Source organism: Anguilla rostrata, chromosome 5 (genome assembly GCF_018555375.3).
Source record: "Anguilla rostrata isolate EN2019 chromosome 5, ASM1855537v3, whole genome shotgun sequence".
Classification (NCBI taxonomy): Eukaryota; Metazoa; Chordata; class Actinopteri; order Anguilliformes; family Anguillidae; genus Anguilla; species Anguilla rostrata.
The window spans coordinates 37,954,078-37,975,463 of record NC_057937.1 but is presented as its reverse complement, the minus strand read 5'-3'; the positions used below and the strand labels follow the sequence as shown (position 1 = coordinate 37,975,463).

At 43.2% G+C, this 21,386-nt stretch overlaps 1 protein-coding gene across 5 annotated transcripts in view; it reads right to left on the bottom strand.

Annotated features, from left to right (window-relative positions):
- LOC135255225 (thrombospondin type-1 domain-containing protein 4-like) overlaps window positions 1–21,386 on the bottom strand; it is a 44,141-nt gene that overhangs the window by 9,251 nt on the left and 13,504 nt on the right. For 4 of the 5 annotated variants that reach the window (XM_064336101.1, XM_064336102.1, XM_064336103.1 and 1 more), the window contains one exon: window positions 1,971–2,175. In XM_064336101.1, the coding sequence (XP_064192171.1) occupies window positions 1,971–2,175 (205 nt within the window). Of the gene's footprint in view, window positions 1–1,970; window positions 2,176–12,169; window positions 12,460–21,386 lie in introns of those variants that run through there. The other variant, XM_064336104.1, reaches the window with a different exon arrangement.

Genomic DNA, 21,386 nt, shown 5'->3' with positions numbered 1-21,386 from the left:
CAGGCGCATGGGGCTGGAAGTGAAGTATGTGTCATCTACTTGAGTCATTGCAAGGTGCATTTCTCTCCTTAATGCATATGCATTTAAGGTGCAAATAACAGGAAGAGGTATTATAAGTGTGGCTGATTATGTATTCTGCTGAATTTTTTACATTTCATGCAATTAATGAGGGTCCGTTTTTGAATGAAATTTCTCTGGCTTTAAAGCAGGCATAAATCAAGTCACAAGCCAGATGGAGACACAGGTGCAGGCATCAAAAAGATGCACTGTGAGAATCTTTACAAGAATCACACTATTTTAACTCTTCGAGATAGAAATCACCAAACGGTGCAGAAAAAGCACCCATGCAATAATTAAGGCTGGGTGTTTGTCACGAAAAATATCAGCTAAAATCACAAAGTTGTTAAAAATCACGTGCTTGAAGTTTCAATCAATCAGTGGGTAGTTGCCGCTAGTAAAAAAAGAGTAAATGTATTGATGTGCTTTAGCATTTCATTGCTTTTGTCCATCATGTCAAGAGCCTGCTTTTTGCCTTTAACAGAACATTGTTAGAAACAGAACATGCTCAAATTACATCAAATTGCATTACTGTAATAATAAAAAACAGTGCCAAATTGCAGGGGAAAATCTGGAGTCTCAATGGTTGGATACCTTAGACCAGTGTTTCTCAACCCTGCTCCTGGGGACCCACTGCCCTGCATGTTTTAGATGTCTCCCTGCTCCAACACACCTGATTCAAATGAATGGGTCATTATCAGGCTTCTGCAGAGCTTGATGACGACCCATACATTTGAATCAGGTGTGTTGGAGCAGGGAGACATCTAAAACATGCAGGGCAGTGGGTCCCCAGGACCAGGGTTGAGAAACACTGCCTTAGTCCAAAACAGGTGTGGCCATCGGGTTGGTGTCTGCCACTTTACTGACAGGATTAGGCAGTTTAGACCTCTATGACAGTCAGTGGCGCTGGTCAGTCACATCACATCTCCTTGCATGACCCCCTACCAATGGTTCGGTTGCATTTACAACTAGCTGACCTCTGACCCCTCTTACTATTCAATGGTGCAAATCTAACAAGAGCCAATGCACGGTTCAGGCGCTGAAAGGGGGCATTGTTCAGGCACCTACTTCCCCTTAGTCACAGCATAAGTATTATCCGGAGGTGACTCGCGCTAAGGAAAGGTGGTGTATGTTCCATACGCAGGGAATTGGACTCGAAAGCTTCCTTCCCATGGACCCACCACCAGGGTTCAGTTGTGGGGGAAATCAGTAAAATTCCTCACCTTAATTAAAAAGGATGAGGACGAGTGAGTGAAATGAAAGCTTGTTTATACACCGTCCTGGAGGTAAGGGGCAAGTGGAAGTTGCACCCCTCCCTCTTTTTGACCCACTCCTCTCCTGAGGCACAGCTCCAATTAAATCCTTGCTCTGAAAAACAGAACCCTAACATTTCAATAGTCCAGTTCTCACTAAAAACATCCCCCTCAGCTTTGCCACACTCAGATTCCTCTGAGGATGACAGAGGATATCCAAAGGGGGAATTTTTGGAAGAGGCACTGACAGGTCCTGCAAGGGAAAAAAGTGCCGCTTGTGTTCCATCTGCACTTTTATTTCAACAAATCCATTCACTTTTTAGCACCACATACTCCCTGGTGTGCAGGGATAACTTGCAGAAATAAAACTATAAAAGACCTGGTCATTCAAGCCAGTCTGAGCAGAAAATTGGCTACAATGAAAAACTAAGAATTATTCTTGCATACCCTAATGTACCCACTTCCTTTAGGCTTTTACACGTTTACCAGAAGGATGTGTTCACACGGTACTTCTGTGTATTACTTATGCAGAGCCACGTATGTCCTTCCCTGAAGGACAACAAACATGAAATCTTGAAATCCTGAACTGCATAAAGTGGTTTTACAGAGAGCTGGGAGGAGCATTCCAGCTATACGGGGGCGGGGTCCTGTACCACTCACCCAGGTTGTTCTGGCTCTTGATCATTTCGGTGACATTGATCTTGGTGGCTCCCTCTGGTATCTCCACAATCTTGTGATAGCCCACCTTGGTCAGGGGGTGTTTGAAGACCCCAGAGACCACCTTGCAGGTGGAGTTGTCCCCACCACACACTCCACATTTGTCCAGCACATTTCCCGAGCCCAGGTAGTCATCGCAGCCTAGAGTCTGTCAAAGAGGAAAGGGTACAGATCAGACACAAGCAAATTCCCAAATCAGGACTACCTATCACTATTTCTACTACTTTATAATAGACATAATACAATTTGAGCCAGTTGTTATTGAGTCAGATTTATTCATTTAAACTAACCTTTGGCATTCACTGGACTAGGCATTATGCTTAATGGACACAGGTGTTCTAAAGGTACTTAGCATTTCACCAGAATATGCATATTTGGGCTAAGACTCTTAGTAATTGCTCAAACTGTGTAAACAATCTTGTATGGAAGAAAAGCTGGAGATATCTCAGGCAGTCCAGTAACAGGGTAACCTTCTCCTGTTTAGTGCAATATGTTTCTTGGTGACATCCACTCAATAGACTAAACTACTTCCTGTAAAACCTGGAATGGCTCAACTGCTATGCAAGTGAAGTTCCAATAATACCTCTGCATTAGCACAGTAAGTACTGTCTCTGTTCTCTTTCTGTACTTCTAAAATAACTAGAAAGACTTTAGCATTCACCAATAGATTTAAAAAAGCATTGGCATCCTTTCCACAACATGGAATCATGCTCAGTATAATGGTTGCAATGTCCCAAACTCATTTCATTCAGGAAACAAAAATAATTCTCAGCTTATCGCAGAAAAGTCCCCACATTTCTGGCAGCAGTCCTCCAGAACATTTGCCTTCTCAGGTACTGGCAGGGGACAGAGAAGCCGTAAATCTTTGAGGAGCAGGACTGTTAAGTAAAGGACACCCATATCAGCAGCCCATAAATCCAGGGCCATGCTTCCTTAAAAGCCTTGCTTTGTCAAACAGTCGCTGGAGGAGCTGAACGCAGCAGGACACCGTACTTCCATTTCGCAGATAGTGGGGATGCTGACATGCATGAGGACGGAGAATAGCCTCAATGTAAAAGCAATAGAGGGATTAGTCAATGGGATAGCCAGAAAGAGAGAAGAACTACGACAGCACAGTTCACAATGGCTATGCAAACTGTGCCATTAATGATATAGGGCTTCATCAGAGCTCAGCAGCGGCTTGTCAAATGTCTCTTACTGGGACATTCTAGTGTTACCATCGATACTGGTCCCACATCAATCTATCCCTTTGCTAGACATTCCAACATTCCAACACAGTAATCCATGTTGAGGATTTACCAAGATTCAGCTCATCAGTGCTGACATGTTTTCTCCATGGAAAACAAACAGATTTTCTTTTTGGTCTTGAAACCATGTGAAATTTATTTTTAAAAAGGCTCACATAAACAGTAATTAAAATGGTTTTATCATAGAGGCCTGCTTAATATCCCAAGAATTCTTAGGGCTTAGCTGAGTTTGGGGCCAGAGAGGCGAGCTGGGAACCTACAGCTTGGCCCAAGCACAGGTTACGGAGATCGCTGTGAGCTGCTGTTGTCTGAAACGAGACCATATCACCTCAGTTCACAGGGAAGCTCACAGAACACCACATGGCAGTGGGGGGGTTTACCAGCTGGCATTGTGAACTTGCGTTACTGCTTCATCTAAACTGAGTCAAAGGGGAAAAATGCATACAATGAGAACCAGATTAGCCCCTTCTATCCCCCAAAAGCCAGCTTCACATCCGACTTTTCATCTTTAACATTTCAGAACCATTAAACCACAGATGCCCCGCATGTGGCCTTATGTGTGCGTTGCTGTCGTACGATTTCAGCATCCGCAGTGGCTGCCCTATCATGACCCGGTGAGGGGTTATTCACACACCCCGTCACTCAATTACAGTTCATAGATTGCGTTCCTGCTCAAAACCAGACCAGGATGTGATGATGACCAAGGAGCCAAGGCTTGCAAGGCTGACTTTTCATTGTGCGCAAACTGTATTCTGTTTGCTTTTAGAAGGTCTGGCACATGTTACAATGCTGATAAAGAATGATTATTACTGGATTTAACCCATAGCACACCACAAAAAATCACGTGACACATTTGGGATGAAAGGAAGATCAGTCATATAAAGGACCCCAGAGGAGCGACACATGAAACACTCCGTAATGTGGTTGGACCGTGTAATAGAGCAATCTCTAGATCACTCGTTTCTTTGTACACCAGCCAGGCAGCCGCAGACAAGTTTACCCAAACTGCTTTTAGTCACAGAGCCACAAAACGGTTTTCTGAACTTATTAAACCTACTTTTGGGTCAAACAGGATCTAAGCAGGCAGACAGAACATGTGATTTCCTCAAAGCTGAGGGGTCAAGTCAGCCACCGCAGCTTACAGACTCAGTATATTAACTGGCAATAATCTTTAACCCCCCTCCATCTCGACACGGTGTCAGCTGGGAAGGCCGGGGTCGCGGCAAAAGCTGGGGAGGGGGGCTGTTCACAAGTTTCGCCAATTAGCTCCCATTTCCCCTCTTGTGAACTTCCTCAACAGAATAAAGGCCTCTCAACAGGACATTAATACAGAGATCACTTCAAAGTCCTGTTTATACTCGCTATTACATTTCCCAGAATGCTCAGCAAGCAGAGGGGTTACCTCTGGCTCCTACCCTAAGGCGAAAAAGATCGGGATTGCAGTTTATTCATTTAAAAAATGAAATAGCTCATCATTTATTAGCACCCAGAGTTATCTTAGCATGCTACTTCATGTGACCGGAAAGCTGCAGCTGGTTCAGGTGCTGTTTTGGCTGAACTGACTGACTGAAGTAAAGCTGAGGTTTTGGATACTCAAATGTCCCTCTGCCCTCCCAGGCTTGCATTGGCAGGAATATCTGTTTGACAGTTTCACTGGCTGCTTTGAAGGGCGGCCTGATACGCCTGCTGTATTCCTCAAACCATTACCTGTCAAGAGATGACATCATGTACATCGTTCGTCAGTAGAACCTACAAAACACTTCCCCAAACATACATTTTACAGCTTGCCCAACCCTGACACAGGGCTTTGTCTGCAGGCTTTGCCTGCACCTCCTGACCTCAGTCACACCCGCAGGAGGAGCCTCACACTGTTAAAGGCAGCTGATTACACATATCAGTAGTGGTGAAACACCGAAAGCTCTCCCTCTCAAAGGCAGTGACAGGTATCTCAGGGCAACTATTCTTTTCAAAAGCATTTATGGGATTAAGCACATTGCTTCTCCTTTCTCACCAGCTCAAATTTGCTGGTTAGTTTTATGCTATTTGGCTCCGTACAACATTCCCTTTCAGCAAGACTGTAATGGGGCTTAAAATGCCCTAAAAAAATCCACCTTCATCTGGAAGCAGTTACATCTCGCAGGGTGGTACAGGGAGTTTCCCACAGTTCAATAAATAACTGAAAATGATATTAGCTTCTAACTAAATCCACAATTTCAAATTTCCCGGTAGTTTACAACACAAACACGGTTTATGACTCAGCCGCTTTCAGCTTCATGTGGCCAGTGATTGCTCATTGCATACCACAGTTTTCAGCAATTTATTTAATACAAAAAGGGCATACTGTAACATTCACTTTCCCCCTGCAACGTGCCCCCCCCCCCACTGAAATTACTTACACTGGAAGCCGGACACCTAGCTGGATCTCAGAAAAAGGCTTGAGCCTGAGTGCCCTTAACTGCTACAGCAGGGATCATCAACTCTGGCCCTCAAATCCAAATCCAGCCCTGGTTTTCTTTTCTCCTGGGTAATTAGTGTTACTGATTGGCCAGACTGTCTTCACACCTGACTCCCAGACAAAGGGTGGGTGGAAAAGCAGCAGTGCTTGGCCCGGCCAACTCGAGGACCGTGAGTTGCTGATCCCTGTGCTACAGCTTTATTATAGGATATCAATTTCCCTCCTGTGGCGATTACTGCCAGTAAGGTTGATGGCAGTTTAAAAAGCCCTGCCACAGCACATGGACAATGATTACCACATGCCTCGCTGCGTTCGATTATTGAGGGCAGGATGGCAGCCAGCAGCATTCTTGTATGGTCAACTTCACCAACTGAACAGCCTGAAGGGTTTGTTCTGAGACAGACCACAATTGGACCTGTGTCACCTCAGCTGATGTCTCAGTCTGCTCAGTCTGCAGGACAGATGCTTACTGTAAGTCCATTTCATACTTCTTGGAGAGGCGTTCAAAGCCATTCCACGAAAAAGAGACAACTAAAGGGTAGACAGCACTAACAGAGTTTGGCCAGAGCCACTGACAGGAGTGTTTGTTTCTAATCTGTTTGTATTGCTCTCGTTCATATTTCCTTACATGCGCCGGGCCATAATCCTGCTTTTGTATTATGGAAGCTCGGGTGGTGCAGTTCTTTTGTTTGCCTGATAGGAAAGACTCTTTTGTATCTTTTTTGTTGATCTACAGAAACGTTCATTCTTCCATGAACCAATATTTTAACTGCTAGTAATGTTCAGACATTTTCACAGTGTGGATTAAACACAGTGAAAAACACACCTTCAGAAAGACAGCCTAATCGTTTTTACCATTGCCAACTCTTTCGCAAAAGATCTTGATGAAGCAACCTTGATTTATTGAGTTAGAGTATGAAACACGGTTAAACAGTGTTACTCAGCACAATCCTTTACACGTTTCAAATAGTCGTTAGACATTGCATCATAATTACATGTACACCAAAGTGCATTTGTGTACTCAAATCCTTTGATAGTAGGTAGGGCAGCTCAGGGCAGAGTGGGGCCTGGACCAACTGGAACAGACAACAGGATTTTGCAAGCAACACAGTTCACAGTGAACTGCACAGGTACAGAGAGGCAGTAGTATCCGTTTTAATTAGTTTTCTTCGCTAAATTCCCAAACCTAGCTTGAACACTCCGCCTTTTCAGAAAAAGTCTCTGACAGGAACTAAAGAGTCACTGGATTTGCCAACAAAAGCAAAATGTTGGCAAATTCTCCTCCAATCGGGGGAATGTATCACATATCATCTAATAGCAGCAATAGGACATATCTTGCTGCATGGACAGACTAGTGTTTTAGTAAGTGCCCCAATGATGTAAGGAACACACGCTGCCCCCTATTGGGAGGCAAATGGATAAATTACCAGCAGGATTCCCTTAGCTGCACTTACATTTGTTGACAAGATGATGGGAAATTTTATAAATGGTAGAGAAGAGAAAACCAGAATGGCAAGAGGTGCAAGAAGCAGCCTTTTCTACATGTAATATAAACATTAACATGCATGTGGCCAAGGAAAAACTGTCGCAAATCATAAGTCATTTTATAAAACGTGACTTAATCTTTTTCACACATGAGGGCCATTCAGATAAATGACATTACACACATTGTAAGTCTATATGAAAAGGCATGAAAATGCATTACCTTCCTACAGATCCAAGACCAAACTGAAAATATAAAATAGCCCTGTACCCTTACCAGGGATATACAGTGAGAAGGTGGTGTGTTGACATTACCAGGTGAAGACAGCTTTAAGCTTAAAGCACAATATAATGGTGTGGTCTGCAAATCAGGTATATTCTGGCAAAGGGACCGCAATTGCGTTTCATCGTCCTGACTGTTATGAGACCCACATGGTCTTGGGCCTGACCTTTTAACCAGGAGTTCCTATAGAAAACTGACCCAGCCCCAAAAGACACCACAATCCAGAACAACCAAACCAGAACAATCCACATGACAATGTAGCTGAGCCAGAACTGTAGTTTTGCATTTTTCCTGTTTATCAACCCATTTAGCTTCAATATGTGAGGCTCTGTTTTATTTTTCTAATAAAAATCAACTTCACAACGAAAGCGGCCATATTTATTACAGCGTACTGACAGGGGACGTCTGAGCACCCCAGCACTGTGGAATCAGAATCAGCCATCCCCACTACTCAGGGCTTCTGGAATACCTCTATTTTTTATTATGACTTGGCTCACAGTTAGACACCCGCTCATCTGGAAATGCCATATTTACATTGCAGGGCCACAAACCTGAGAACATCATGACAAGATCCATCCCAGCCAATAATTTACTATGAAGTGGCTTTGGCCTGGAAATGATATTACTGAAAACTAGAGGATACCAAACACTTGGGTACAACATACAGAATAAACATATAAATGATTGTCCACTTCATAGAAAAGATATCAGAGGGCTCTCTGGCAACACACGTGTCACAGATGCATTTTAACTTCTTAAACTATCATAAAGAGAGATGAACTCAGACAAACATGTCCACTTCCTTCACAATTAATGTGTAGCTGCAGTGAGTGAATCCATAGTCAGCATCATTTGGTTACATCCATTGTCTATTAGGGCACTTGAGAGGACACATGACCTTGTGCCTAGCCTATTACAACAGGACAAACTGAAACAGAGAACAAAAAGCTAATTAGCAAAATACAGTATGCATTAATCTAAAAACCAGACTCCACAGCCACAAAGTGGTCAAAATAATGATAATAATGGATCACATTTATATTGGCATTCTCATGATCCCAAAGTGGGAAAAACTCACTTCAACCACAATTTACAATTTACAAAGAAGGCTCACAATGCATTACTTTAGGTAGAGAGGAAGGAAATTATTGGCCAAATCAAACAACGTACATTGAAACTGCTACAGACTGCATATCCTCACACTGACTGGACATTCGCACTTTGCTTTGACATCCTCCAAAATGGCTCAAACTGGCTAGACATTTTCCTGTTGACAGAGAATGGTCTCACCAGCATCAAACCACATTGTACGCACAGCGTTATTGTGAAGTCAAAGAGAAGCAGTGGCCAGGCTTGGCACATGAAAATAGAAAAGCTCAACTATGTTCCTCAAATTCCCTTCATAACCATTCCAGTACACTTCCTGGCTCTTTCAGTGCTAGCGTGTAGCGCGCTGTAGAGTGGGTCTGACAGGAATCTGCCCTTGAGTCTAAGATACAAATAATATACCATTTCCCACTATATTCAACAAGGCACCTGAAGCTACTGTGAATGAGAACCACCACAATGACAATCAAATGCTTCTGTGCGTATTACAGATACCGATGATAATTGTGTGTCATGGCACAATACTGTTCTAGCAAATACCTTTTCGTTTTATCAGAAATCCTTTCTTTAATATCAGGAATTCCACCCTGCACCAGCAAATTATTCTCAATTTAATTTTGTCTCGTCAATTTATATATCACGCGCTTCATCACTGATTAGTTCTTGCAGCAAGGTACCAAATGAGACATTCAAATAGGACAGTTTCAACTTTAAGCAACATTGTGGCTGAAAGGCAGTGGACCATTAAATGCACATCCTCACTGGCCCCCATATCGACCCTCTGCACGGTCACCAACTGCTCCCCCACAGATTCATATGCAGCGCATGTGGCTACAAAGACACCAGCATGTGTATCCCACATGGTATAACGTAACATTGAAAGACTTTTAATAAGGGCTGCAGTTAATGAAGGTCAGACAGCCACGCTGTCTTTTTCACATTCTACTGCTCTGACAAATGGCCACTCTCATAAACTCTGAAAAGCACACAGTCACAAAACGTTTCAGTTGGTGGAAATTTGATGTTTTTTCTCACCCAGTTAAATCTTGTACAGTGCCAGGAATGGGAACAATCTGATCGCCTGCTACTGTAACAATCTGATAGCTCATATGACAGATTAAAACTTATTTTGAGAAGATTATATGATTTTATCTGCAATACTCCCATCCACAACTCTCACTGGTCCATTGTATTGAACCAAATCAGCCTAGTGATGATTTTATTGAATATCTTAGCACATTTTAAGCTATTCTCTATCATTAATTTGGCTGAGATTTTAAAATATACTGGCTGTATTTATGCTATATCTAATGCTGAAATTGTGAGTGTAGGTGTACACTATAGTCTGTGGATATTTAGCTTATTTGGAATATGTGGACTGCTCTAGTGAGCCATCATGGTGCTACGAATATTGATGTTTGCTAACCTAATTCAATTTGTTTGTTTAGTTTTCAGACGCATGTACTGTATTAAGAGTTCCTGGCTTACGTAACCCCAGTGACCACTGAATTCTTCAACAGCTTGCATCTGTTTTTCTTACACAGATTTCAGGTGAACAATCACTTACATACGAGCATGACTTTGGCCTTATCTGCTGTTTATCTGCAAGAGTCTCACCAGACTGTGTTACCCCATAATATGAAATCACTGAGAATATGTAATTAGATATCAGATTTAAACTGAGCCAGAATAATTGTCCAGACTGTTAGAAAGAATGTGAACTTAGTGAGGAGAGTGCTGTAAGTTTGATGGGAAATCCCAGTGGAATCCCTTAAGCCCAGCAGTAAAAGGTCCATGTATACACCACACTGCTCTCATTGCCTGGGGCAAAGGGTACTACCGCGCTGTAAACACACAGAACATTGAAACTAAAATGGTATGAAAGGTGTCCTTTCAATAGCTATAAAAAATACTGTAGCTTCCAAATTCAAGAGAAATTTACCAAAACAATGACTAGTAAATCTTACTCAATCCTAATTTTAAAATCCATAAATATAATTTTCTGTGACATATCATTGGTCAAGTTTGGTAGTTTAAAATATATATATAAGGTCAGCAGCTATTACATTACATTACAGGCATTTAGCAGACGCTCTTATCCAGAGCGACGTACAACAAGTGCATCAGTTCAAGGTGCAGAGGTGCAGAAAAACACACTAGAGTGAAGTAAAGATCGTAGTGCCAGACGTGACCACATAGATCAGGACTCCAACCCTGTAGGGTAACCTGTTCAGCAAACAAAAAAACAATCCTGCCAAGTACAAAACTAGCACTGAAATCACATTTGCCTAATCAGAATCAGACAAAACAATCCTGCCAAATACAAAACTAACGTGATTGCATTTGCCTAACTAGGTACATTGAGCTAAACTAGAGGCTAGGGAGGGGTGGGGAGAGGTGCAGCCTGAAGAGATGAGTCTTTAGTCTGCGCTTGAAGGTAGTCAGATTCTCTGCTGTTCTGACCACCACGGGAATGTCATTCCACCAGCGAGGGGCCAGGACAGACAGCAGACGCGAACAGGAAGTAGAGACACGAAGAGGGGGAGGTGCCAAGCGTCCAGAGGTGGCAGAACGGAGAGGTCTGGCTGGTGTGTAGGGTCTGAGGATCCTCTGGATGTATCCTGGTGCTGACCCCTTAGCTGCCTGGTATGCAAGCACCAAAGTCTTAAATTTTATGTGAGCCATAACAGGCAGCCATTGGAGGTCAGTGAGCAGGGGTGTGACATGGGAATGTCTGGGGAGGTTGTCTATGGGAGGATAAAATGTACCAGGGACATTGTAAAATGTACCAGTGACATTGTAAGTTGATACATGGTAAATCTGCAACATAGGCTGCTCATGTCCTGAGAAGTCCTAAGCAGGTGTGTTGACCTTGAGGTATGGCTGTGGTCATTTCTTTTGGTAAATAGTCAAAGCACAGATACCCTTCCCATACAGGAATCATCCTACTCAGCTATGTGCTCATAAGCAGGCACATGGATCATCAAAACCCATCAAGAAGATATCCAATTCCTTAAATGTCAACTTAACCATCATTTAAAATGGCCACAGGACAGAGCACTTTGTGTCAGTCTACACTAGGATTTACTGTACATATATCAGTCTGGTAGGACATGGGGATTCCTCATAAAAACATCGGAATGTGAGGCTGGCAAGGTGATAAGCCAGAGAACTCATGTACAAATGCAAAGGAAGATATATGACAAACAGACAGAAAAGCAGCTGAGAGAAGAATCAGAGAGCTAGACTCATTTGAGGACAATAAAAGTAGAGAACCATTCCAGACCCAGGAAACCAATTCATGTAGTCAAAACCACACTCATGCCAAACTTTCAATACTTCGCATTAAATTTCCAGAAAGTTATGAGCATCATATTTTTTTAAAAATCTGATTACTCACACTACTCACATTAATGTGAGCAGGTGCTGCAAATAGTTATTCACAGGAAATAATTTGCTTCTCACAAAGGTTGAACAACAAGCAAATAAACAATTGACCATGCAATAAATACTGTGGTCATACAAGGTAGTATGAAGCTGAGAAAAATAAGTAAGAGGCTCTCCTGACCTGTGACCATGGCTTCCCCAGTACTTGCGCTTGGAGGCAGACAAGCACGAGAAGCACAAGAGCGGATAGCATTCTCCTGTGCAGCCAAGAAAAGGCAACCTGCATTCAGTCGCACATTGAAGCAAGCCTGCCGGCTCCCGATTTTGCTCTCTCTCTTCTCTCTCTCTCCCCACTCTCCACCCTCTCTCCCTTCTTCTCTCTCACCCTCTTCCTTGCCTCTGTACCGAAGACCAGGCCTGCTCCACTGCATCACTCAAGAGGAGAGACTTGTAAAATGAGCTGGGGGGTGCGTAAGGGTGCTTAGGCATATTAGAGGCGAGAGAGAGAGAGAGAGAGGGAGAGAGAGAGAGAGAGAGAGAGAGAGAGAGAGAGAGAGAGAGAGAAGCAGGGAGGAGGGTGGAAGAGACAGAATGTTGGGGGGGGGGGGGGGACAGCTGGAGTAGAATCACAAACTCCCCCGGACGTCAGCCATGGAACGACGCTCAAACATGCAGAGTCAGCCAAGCGCAGGTGTTGGAAAGGCTCCACTCAAAATGCCCGTTGAGAGCTGCTCCTGAGGCAAGAGTGAACTCCCCGAATAAAACCGATCCAACACAGTGTTTCAAAGTGCTTCAAGTATTGCAGATGTAGCCCATTTAACTCCAACAACTGTGTAATCAGCACAGCAGTACTGCCATAGGTTCCACACATTAATACTAAAGCAGCTCAAGCCTGACATTTGAGATTTTCTCAAATATAATTTTCTCAGGACTGCTGAGAAAGAAAATGATATCCATATCACCAATTCCAAAAAGCCAATTAAAGCATCTAATTGCAAGCCAAGCATTAGAAGCCAGAAATAGCAACCTGGAGCCAAATGCCTTGAACACATTATGCCTTTTTCCCAAAAGCAGCTCTGTTCCACGCCCTTAATCCCTGATTGGTCAGGACACGGTGTGGTAAAGAGTTCTCTTCAAGGGATAACACACAAGTTCCCACTTCACATAAAATTAAAATGACCACACTGAATGCATCTTGGTATTGTGGCCGGATCTCTGCGCAGACAAATATAATTTTTCCAAACATGTCCTTGAAGTGATTATGAGTTTTCCACTACGGATGAAGGTTGGGAAACCACAGTGGGTGGACACTGTCCATCACTTATGTCTGCTTCCACGAATGTCCATCATGTCTCAGATGGACACCGACTCCCTCTTGATTCCATTTACCTAATAGCAGTTAAGCACACCTGTGAACCATGGACAAGGTGATAAGTGTTTTCTGTGTATGTATGGGTGCACTACTCTGTACTCTGTGACAGCATACATTCATTAGCATGCATGTCATTGTGTGTATGTTTGTACACTGGGTGTGTGTGTCTGTGTCAGTGTCAGACTACCAGTCTTATCTCAGGCCACAACTGACCTCACACAGTAGTTTTTAATGAACTACACTTCAGTTAATGCAGTAAGAGAAATCTGCACCTCTTAGACTGCAGTGTGTCAACAGTACAAGGAACCATTATGATCGATTAATATCTGATGATAGTAATGTGCAGCATTTCAGAGAGCACATCATTGCAAATCTTCTGCGATCATTCTTACTGAAAAAATGTTTTACTAAGACAACTAGACAATGGGCAGTTTGAGCTTAATATCTGCCTGGACTGAGGTTACTGGCAGAAGGTCCTCAAGATTCCATATTTCCACAATGACAGTGAGTCCTGGTGAGACTAATCCCCCTCCTCCCATCACAGGGATCTGCGTCTCTACCGGGGAGGTCTACTCCGTCAGTTGACCCAGATGCACACTGATTCTGCACAGCTTTTCCACTGAACATGCCTCTTAATAACTATTACGACTTTAAATAAATCTACGAGGGCAGCACATTTCTCTTCACAGCCCAAGGGCAGGGCGCGATCGGGATTTGTAATACACACATACGCACGCACACGCGAGTGCACATGTACACACACGCGCACACACACACAGGTAGACTGCAAATTACACTCTACATGGAAAAATGCAGGTTGGTTTTAAAGGAGCTGGGCACACAGCTCTGGATCAGGTTATTTTCAGAACTACAGAAACTTAACTTGATGATACAAGATGTAGAGATTTGGGTTAAAAATTTCACTGTTAACATACAACTGGGGCTAGGTATTTTCAATTTCAAACAGCATTCATTGACAAATATTGTAAATTTAGAAAAATCTTCAGAAAACCACTCCCAGTTGAATTTCATAATATTATATAATTATATATGCGTGTAGAGTATGTACATGTGTCTATTCTTGATGTATTTGTACATGACAGATTATAAAACTTAATGAAGCAAATATCTGTATGAAATCAGAATGAATCACGCATAGATCCTATGTGCACTCCTCTCTGACATAAGGCTCAAGAGTTTTGTCACTTAAGTCATTGTTCGGCCAAACTGCGTGCTCCCCAACTGCACATTATCACAGCTACCATTTAGCGTGTCTAGTCCCCCGTCTGGTTTCCTGCATCAGAGCCAAAGTCCATCAGCGGAGACGTCCGGGGCTTTTTTCCACAATCAAACTTTCAGTACTTGCTTAACCTGCCCTGTTTCCAGTCTGAAATATTCCCAGCAGCCTCCCACAGATCTCTCTGTGTCAAGAGCTCAAGTGGAGGCACAAAAACGAGAGAAAAAACATATATTTTGCGCATCTGGAATACATATTAGCAGCAGCAAGGCTAGGCATGCAGGTCCCTTGATTGTTTCCTTCAAGCAATGCATTTGAATTAAGACAGCAAAGAGGCCTGCTAATGAAGAAAACAGGAGGGTGGATTGCTGGATGTTGGTGTGGGGGGATAGGGTAGGGATGGGGCAGGGGGGAGGCACTATTTGTCTTTGACCTCTTCGGACGATAAACCCAGCCGACTGTGGAGGAATAGCACCAGGCTCAGTAAGGGTCATTCTCTGTAGGGGTACAACATTAACACAACTCACCATGGAGTAGGAGCACCCGCAGGTGTGTGTGTGTGTGTCGGGGGGCTGATAGCCAACACCATATAAGGACCTTAGTGCACGGACAGTACATTGAGACAATAGGTCTCATTCATCAGGAGCTCTACACCAAGGTCAGCACTCTGTCAATGACCACTCAATGACAGTGTGAAATGTTCATTTTCAGTAACACACTCGCATCCTATTGAAGAACTCCTCCACAGACCATAAATTCCTGACACGTGCATTAAAAACACAGGCTCAGGTAGTGTTACATCATACATCTTTTGCAGTACAGCACCGTTTCTGCATCCAGCAGCAGAGTCTGAAGATTAAAGAATATTGACACTCATGTTGACAATTGGCCAAAGGCTGTCACACAGGTTACACAGTCATGAGAGAAAAGGAAAGCATCAGAAAAAGAAAACAATTGAAGGATTCCTTGATTGCAATCGTGTCAAAGACAATTAAGAGAACCAGAAATGTAAAAACATAATCCGATAGATATTTATGTCTCCAGATGTTTACAGCCCCTACAGCCCTTCCATTGTGAAGATCCCACTATCCTGCCTGGGTGTCTGGCAGCATGGACTGTGAGATGCAGCCTTTTGACCTTAGAGAAACAGGATCTCTGTCGTTACAGAGAAGCAGAAGCATGATCCCAATCCAGAGTCATTCTGCGCTGCCTCAGCAGGGATTGAGCTGTGCCTGAGGTGTGCCTGAGCTGTGCTTGAGCTGTGTCTGAGGTGTGTCTCAGCTGTGTCTGCGCTGTGCTTGAGCTGTGTCTGAGGTGTGTCTCAGCTGTGCTTAAGCTGTGTCTGAGCTGTGCCTGAGCTGTGCTTGAGCTGTGTCTGAGCTGTGCTTAAGCTGTGTCTGAGGTGTGCCTGAGCTGTGTTTGAGCTGCGCCTGAGCTGTGTCTGAGCTCTGTCTGGGCTGTGCCTGAGCTCTGCTTGAGCTGTGAAATCAGATGATTTATCCAATTTTGTAATTTTGTTTCTACTTATTACATATTTTGTTAAAGAATCAGCTAATTTCAATGTTTCAGTCACTTACTTACAGGCTGCATTCACAAACAGACTTCTGAAAATCCAAGCTGTAAGCCATACATATTTTTCATCAAATTTTTGCCTGGAGTTTCTTCCTATTTTTAACTTTAATTTTATTTGTAGTGATGCAGAATGGGGTTTGGCACCATACTAACTCTTTGGAGTCTTTGCTGTCTGCATATGTGTCTTTTTAGATCCTGACTCAACACAAACCAAACTGTACAAAACGTATTGAGCTTAAAACAATGCTGGATATTCACAGAAGAATAATGTCCCAATTTCAGACTTTACCACAAAACAAGTAATGTCCTTTTTCCAGAAATCAGATTTCACAGTGGGAATTCTGTTCAAAGAATCAATTTATTGCACAAATATTAAAACAAAACTCGGAGCTCTAGGTAGACATGCTTGAGGTGCGTCTGACTATGTCCTGTCCGGACATGAGAGCAGTGTGCCAACCTTTGATGACACTGTAAAAGTCTGTGACCCCATTCACCCACACCCCGTTTCTGAAAGAGACGCATCAGTTCTTTCAACTTGCACATAGATGTGTTGTGCTACTTATTCTGCCATCCTTCATATTAAAAGTGGGGTGGTTGATGTCATTCAAAGGAGTTCCTTTGGCCCTACTTCAAACTGTTAAATTCCCCCATGCAGAATACACTTTAGGTCCTAGTGAACATTTTTTGGTGTAATGTTGGTGAGGAGTCGAGGAAATACCATTTAAACGTTCTGATGAAAACCTGGCTATATTTGGTTGAAAAGTGAAAGTTTTATAGCCGACCAGGATGTAGCTAGGCTATGTCTGGACAAAGCCAGAGCTATATTGGGGTTAACCTAATCTGTTTATGTAAAAAGGTTACTCCACCCTGTAGATGTTGAGAGTCTAACTTTTGCTAACTGGGGTGCTTAGTGTTTGCGCCTAAGAGGCAGTGAGTTAACCTATATTCCACTAGCCCTTTGTGTATTTTTTAAAATCTCCTCAAGAATATGTATACTGTATATAAAGCTATGTGGATTCTATTTGAATTAGTGCTGACCAGGTCCTATTGGCAAACGTTTTCATTGAGCACACCAGCCAATGGCATACACAGGGCTAGTACCCTGGGCTTACTGTGGGAGAGGAAGCAAGGTTGTGACCTCTCCCACTCCCCACCAGCTGTATGGATGAGCTGTCTCGTCTCTCAGTTCCTTCTTTTGCCTTAACAAATCTGTCAGCCCCCTTGGCGGGAAACACGGAAAAACAGATGCAACCAAGAGCGGAAGAGTGAAAGTCTTCCCTCCGTGATGGGCGCGAGTGGGTAGGACAGTCAAAAGTGCCAGGACACCGTGCAATGGAGCTGCTGCAACCCAGCATACAGGGCGGGGTGGGGTGGCTTCTGGAGCACAGAAAGGAAGAGAACCCAAACTTTAAGACATAATGGAACAGCTGGAGCCCAGCCCTGTGCAGGTCTGAAGGCTGAGGGATTAGAGGAAGAGGAGGATTCAGCAACCAAAGACAGTCTGGAATGACAGGAGTGTGCTTCCTCCTTCAGAGCTGTGCTGCTTCATAACATACTCTTTTCTTCCCTCAACAGGCACAACTGGTGATTCCAAATTTAGGAGGCGGGGAGCTATGGGGGCTATTGGTTAACAATGATCTCAATGAGCCATCTAATCATTTGATGGGTGGCTTGAATTGAATTGGCTCCAAAGGAATAATGGAACTTGGGCTTCTTAGCCCTTCAATAAATAAGGATTTTTTTTTTACTTGGAGTACTTAGTGGTGGATTTAAGGGGTTTAAATTTTGGGCTTTTCAGCTTGGCTACAACTAATACACTAGGCAAAGCCTCATGCCTCAAGACATCTTCATAGCGCACACTAGGTTATATGCAGTAGGCATAATAGGAGACCTGCCCGTATCGATTTCAGCTTCATTCTAGCCTAGCGTTTCCCCAGCAATGAGTGTGGTTAATGATCAGCCTTTAAAAATCTACACATCCTTCTGGAGTCTACCTTCCAGGCACAGACAAGAGCTCACAACACAAGCTACCCCTGCATAAAGGAAGTACTATGCCTTTATCTGAGATGCATGACCATGTCAAGTTAACTGTACCACGGCTCGGGTCAGGATTTTCCTCAGTACCAAACTTCTGGCACATGTGCAACTCGCATTACATTCCTTGATCCGTTTTAAGATTTCAAAGAAAAGCCGTGATTCATGAGTAGTCATCGTCAGGAGAAAACTCTAGAAAAAGTCTCACAGAGGAACTGTGGACGCTGCTGGAATGCATTCAAAGTGAGGTAGAAGGAGCTTAGGGTATTTGTCTTAATTAAATCAATGTGACAGGGAGGGCAGACGTCCCCATGCTAGGCACATACAGTTGCATTTAAAACAGACCTGAACAAAGCACACTTATTTTTCCACTTTGCGTGACTCTTGAAGACAGCTCTCCAAGACTGAATGAAACCATGAGAACAAAATTTATCTCATTCGTAACTGTTATATGCACACACAAACTCAACCGTTTACCACTCAACTGCTCTTATAAACGCACAAGACACAAAAGTGGCATAAGGGTATAAACTGTAATTTTAATGCAATGCGAATACCTTTCCATGGATCAAAACAACCCTTTGGGCATCTTATATTACCTCAGAGATTAGAGAAGCCTTTTTTTGCCTAAGACAGGAATGTGGTCACGGCCTCAAAACAGTGTGGGGGGAAATGAGGAAAATAGTGGTGAATCCCATGTAAAAAATCTAATCCACAGCTAACAAGCAAGATCCTCTTCATGGATTCATAAACCACGTATTGTATCTTCTCCTGCATTCTTTTAAAATGGATCATAAAATGGCTAATACAGTCACATTTGTTTTTATTTGGCAGGATTGTTTTTGTCTGATTCTGATTAGGCAAATGTGATTTCAGTGCTAGTTTGTACTTGGCAGGATTGTTTGTTTGCTGAACAGGTTACTCTACAGGGTTGGAGTCCTGATCTATGTGGTCACTTCTGGCACTACGATCTTTACCTAACTCTAGTATGTTTCTTTTGCACCTCCGCACCTTGAACTAATGCACTTGTTGTACGTCGCTCTGGATAAGAGCGTCTGCTAAATGCCTGTAATGTACTGTAATTAAAATTAACCCATTGCAAGCACTCACCATTGTCGCATGGATTGGAGTGCTAATGCTGTCCTCTGGTAGTACAGGTCAAAAGTTACAAAGGATTCCATCAAACAAACAATGAAATTGCCCAGCTACCCACAGTAGGCATCATACAGTATATACACTATCATACAGCTCTACTGATGTTTTCATAGACAAGGACTCATACAGCCCCTCAAGCCTATGGAAGGCTTCACAGATTCTGTATGAAATCACACCACAAGCCAGGGTAGGATTCAGAGATGTTACGGGTACATCACACCACCCCTTCTGTCAATGCTCCGGAATGATACTGAGCCTCCAAGGACAGGGCAAGGGTGCCGCACTGGCCCCCAGGGCATCATCGCTCCAGCACAGGCAGTGGAAGAGACGGCCGTGGAACCTGGCACCATTCATTATTTTGTAAAAGGGCCTCCTCTGGCCGTTTGCTGTGGCCTGCCTATTTCAGCATCCCACGTTGCTTAATCAAACGCTGGACACTGCTTAGGTCGCAATGAATCGGCTCTCTTGTGCCACTGCAAGCACAGCTGGCGGAAGACAGGCCCTCAAAGAAAAGCAAAACAAATTTGCTCGCTTCTCAAATGGGGACCGCAGAAGAAGAACAGAGGCCGACTGTTCGAGCCACAGGGCTCTCGTCCGGATCCAGAACGTTGCCTGCCTGTTTCGTGGCAAGTACGGGCCCTGGCAAACATGAAAAGGGGCCACAGGTAATATGATGTAATATCCAATTGTTTTGTTTCTTTTTAATAAGCTCCCAATAGTGGTAATGGAATGTGATACTTATGAAAAATAACTTCATGAAATGCATAATGGATGAATGCATGTGTAGCTGAGTATTTTCGGGGCATCTCCTTTACCTCCCCTGAGCTCTGATTGGTCCCACTAGCCCTTATCTAAGCTGGCATAACTAGGACTGTGTAATGGAGGGAGAAAGTTAAAGGTAGTGTGCATTTCATTGAAAGACCTGAATGCGTATGAATGGGTATCGTTTACATTTTTCCAATACTGGTGCTACAATACTCTTACAAAACTCTTAAAATGTATTTTTATTGCAAAGCCAAAGAAATTTAATTATATATTAACTGTTGACTGTTTCAATTATTCTTCTAAATGAATACAAACACTATTATTAGATCGTTTGGCTTTTGGAATTTTGCGTTTTACGTTAGCTAGCTTGCTAATGGTACCTGCAGTCACTGACTGAGCGAGTGCAACGTTAGCTAGTGAAGGCATGCAGTGGTGGCATGGATGAGTGATGCTTCTGTTTTGGAGCACAAGAGGGTGGTGGAAAATTGGATATTTCAAAGTGGCACCGAAATCTGCATTGTGATTCGGTCCAGCAGGTACTGGTCATATGGGAACCAGTGCCATAGTGGTATAAGGTTTCGGTACCCAAACCTAATCTTGTGTAGTTATTCCAAATTTGAATCTGCACTGTCTGTGTTATCATGACATCAGCTCACTCACACTGTCTACTCTTTACCACATCTTCCCAGTCTCTGCTTGGGCTCAAATAATCTCTTTTAGAGTTCATTTAAAACAAAAACTATTATTATAGAGCAAAACTTCAGCTTTTTGTCTTGAGAAACCTGTATATGATGAGCTTTTCAGATCTGTCCTCAAACAATGACCAGCACATGGAGAGGAGCCTGACTCAGAGAGTGATGCTGAGACTTGGTTGATAGGAGCTAAACTTAAAAAAGAATCCTGAGATTCGATTGACTGAAACAGCAGCAACCAGAGAAGGCAAACTACTAAAGTGCTACCTGTATATGATGAGCTTTTCAGATCTGTCCTCAAATAATGACCAGCACCTGGAGAGGAGCCTGACTCAGAGAGTGACGCTGAGACTTGGTTGATAGGAGCTAAATTTAAAAAAGAATCCTGAGATTCGATTGACTGAAACAGCAGCAACCAAAGAAGGCAAACTACTAAAGTGCTACCTGAAGAAGGGAGGTACTTAATGTTCTCAGGTCGTGCATTCAGAATATGGCCTAAATTTGTATGTGCTACAATGCGTGAAGAAAGTTCTAGATTGTTTCCAGCACCTCATCCCGGCTCTGAATATAA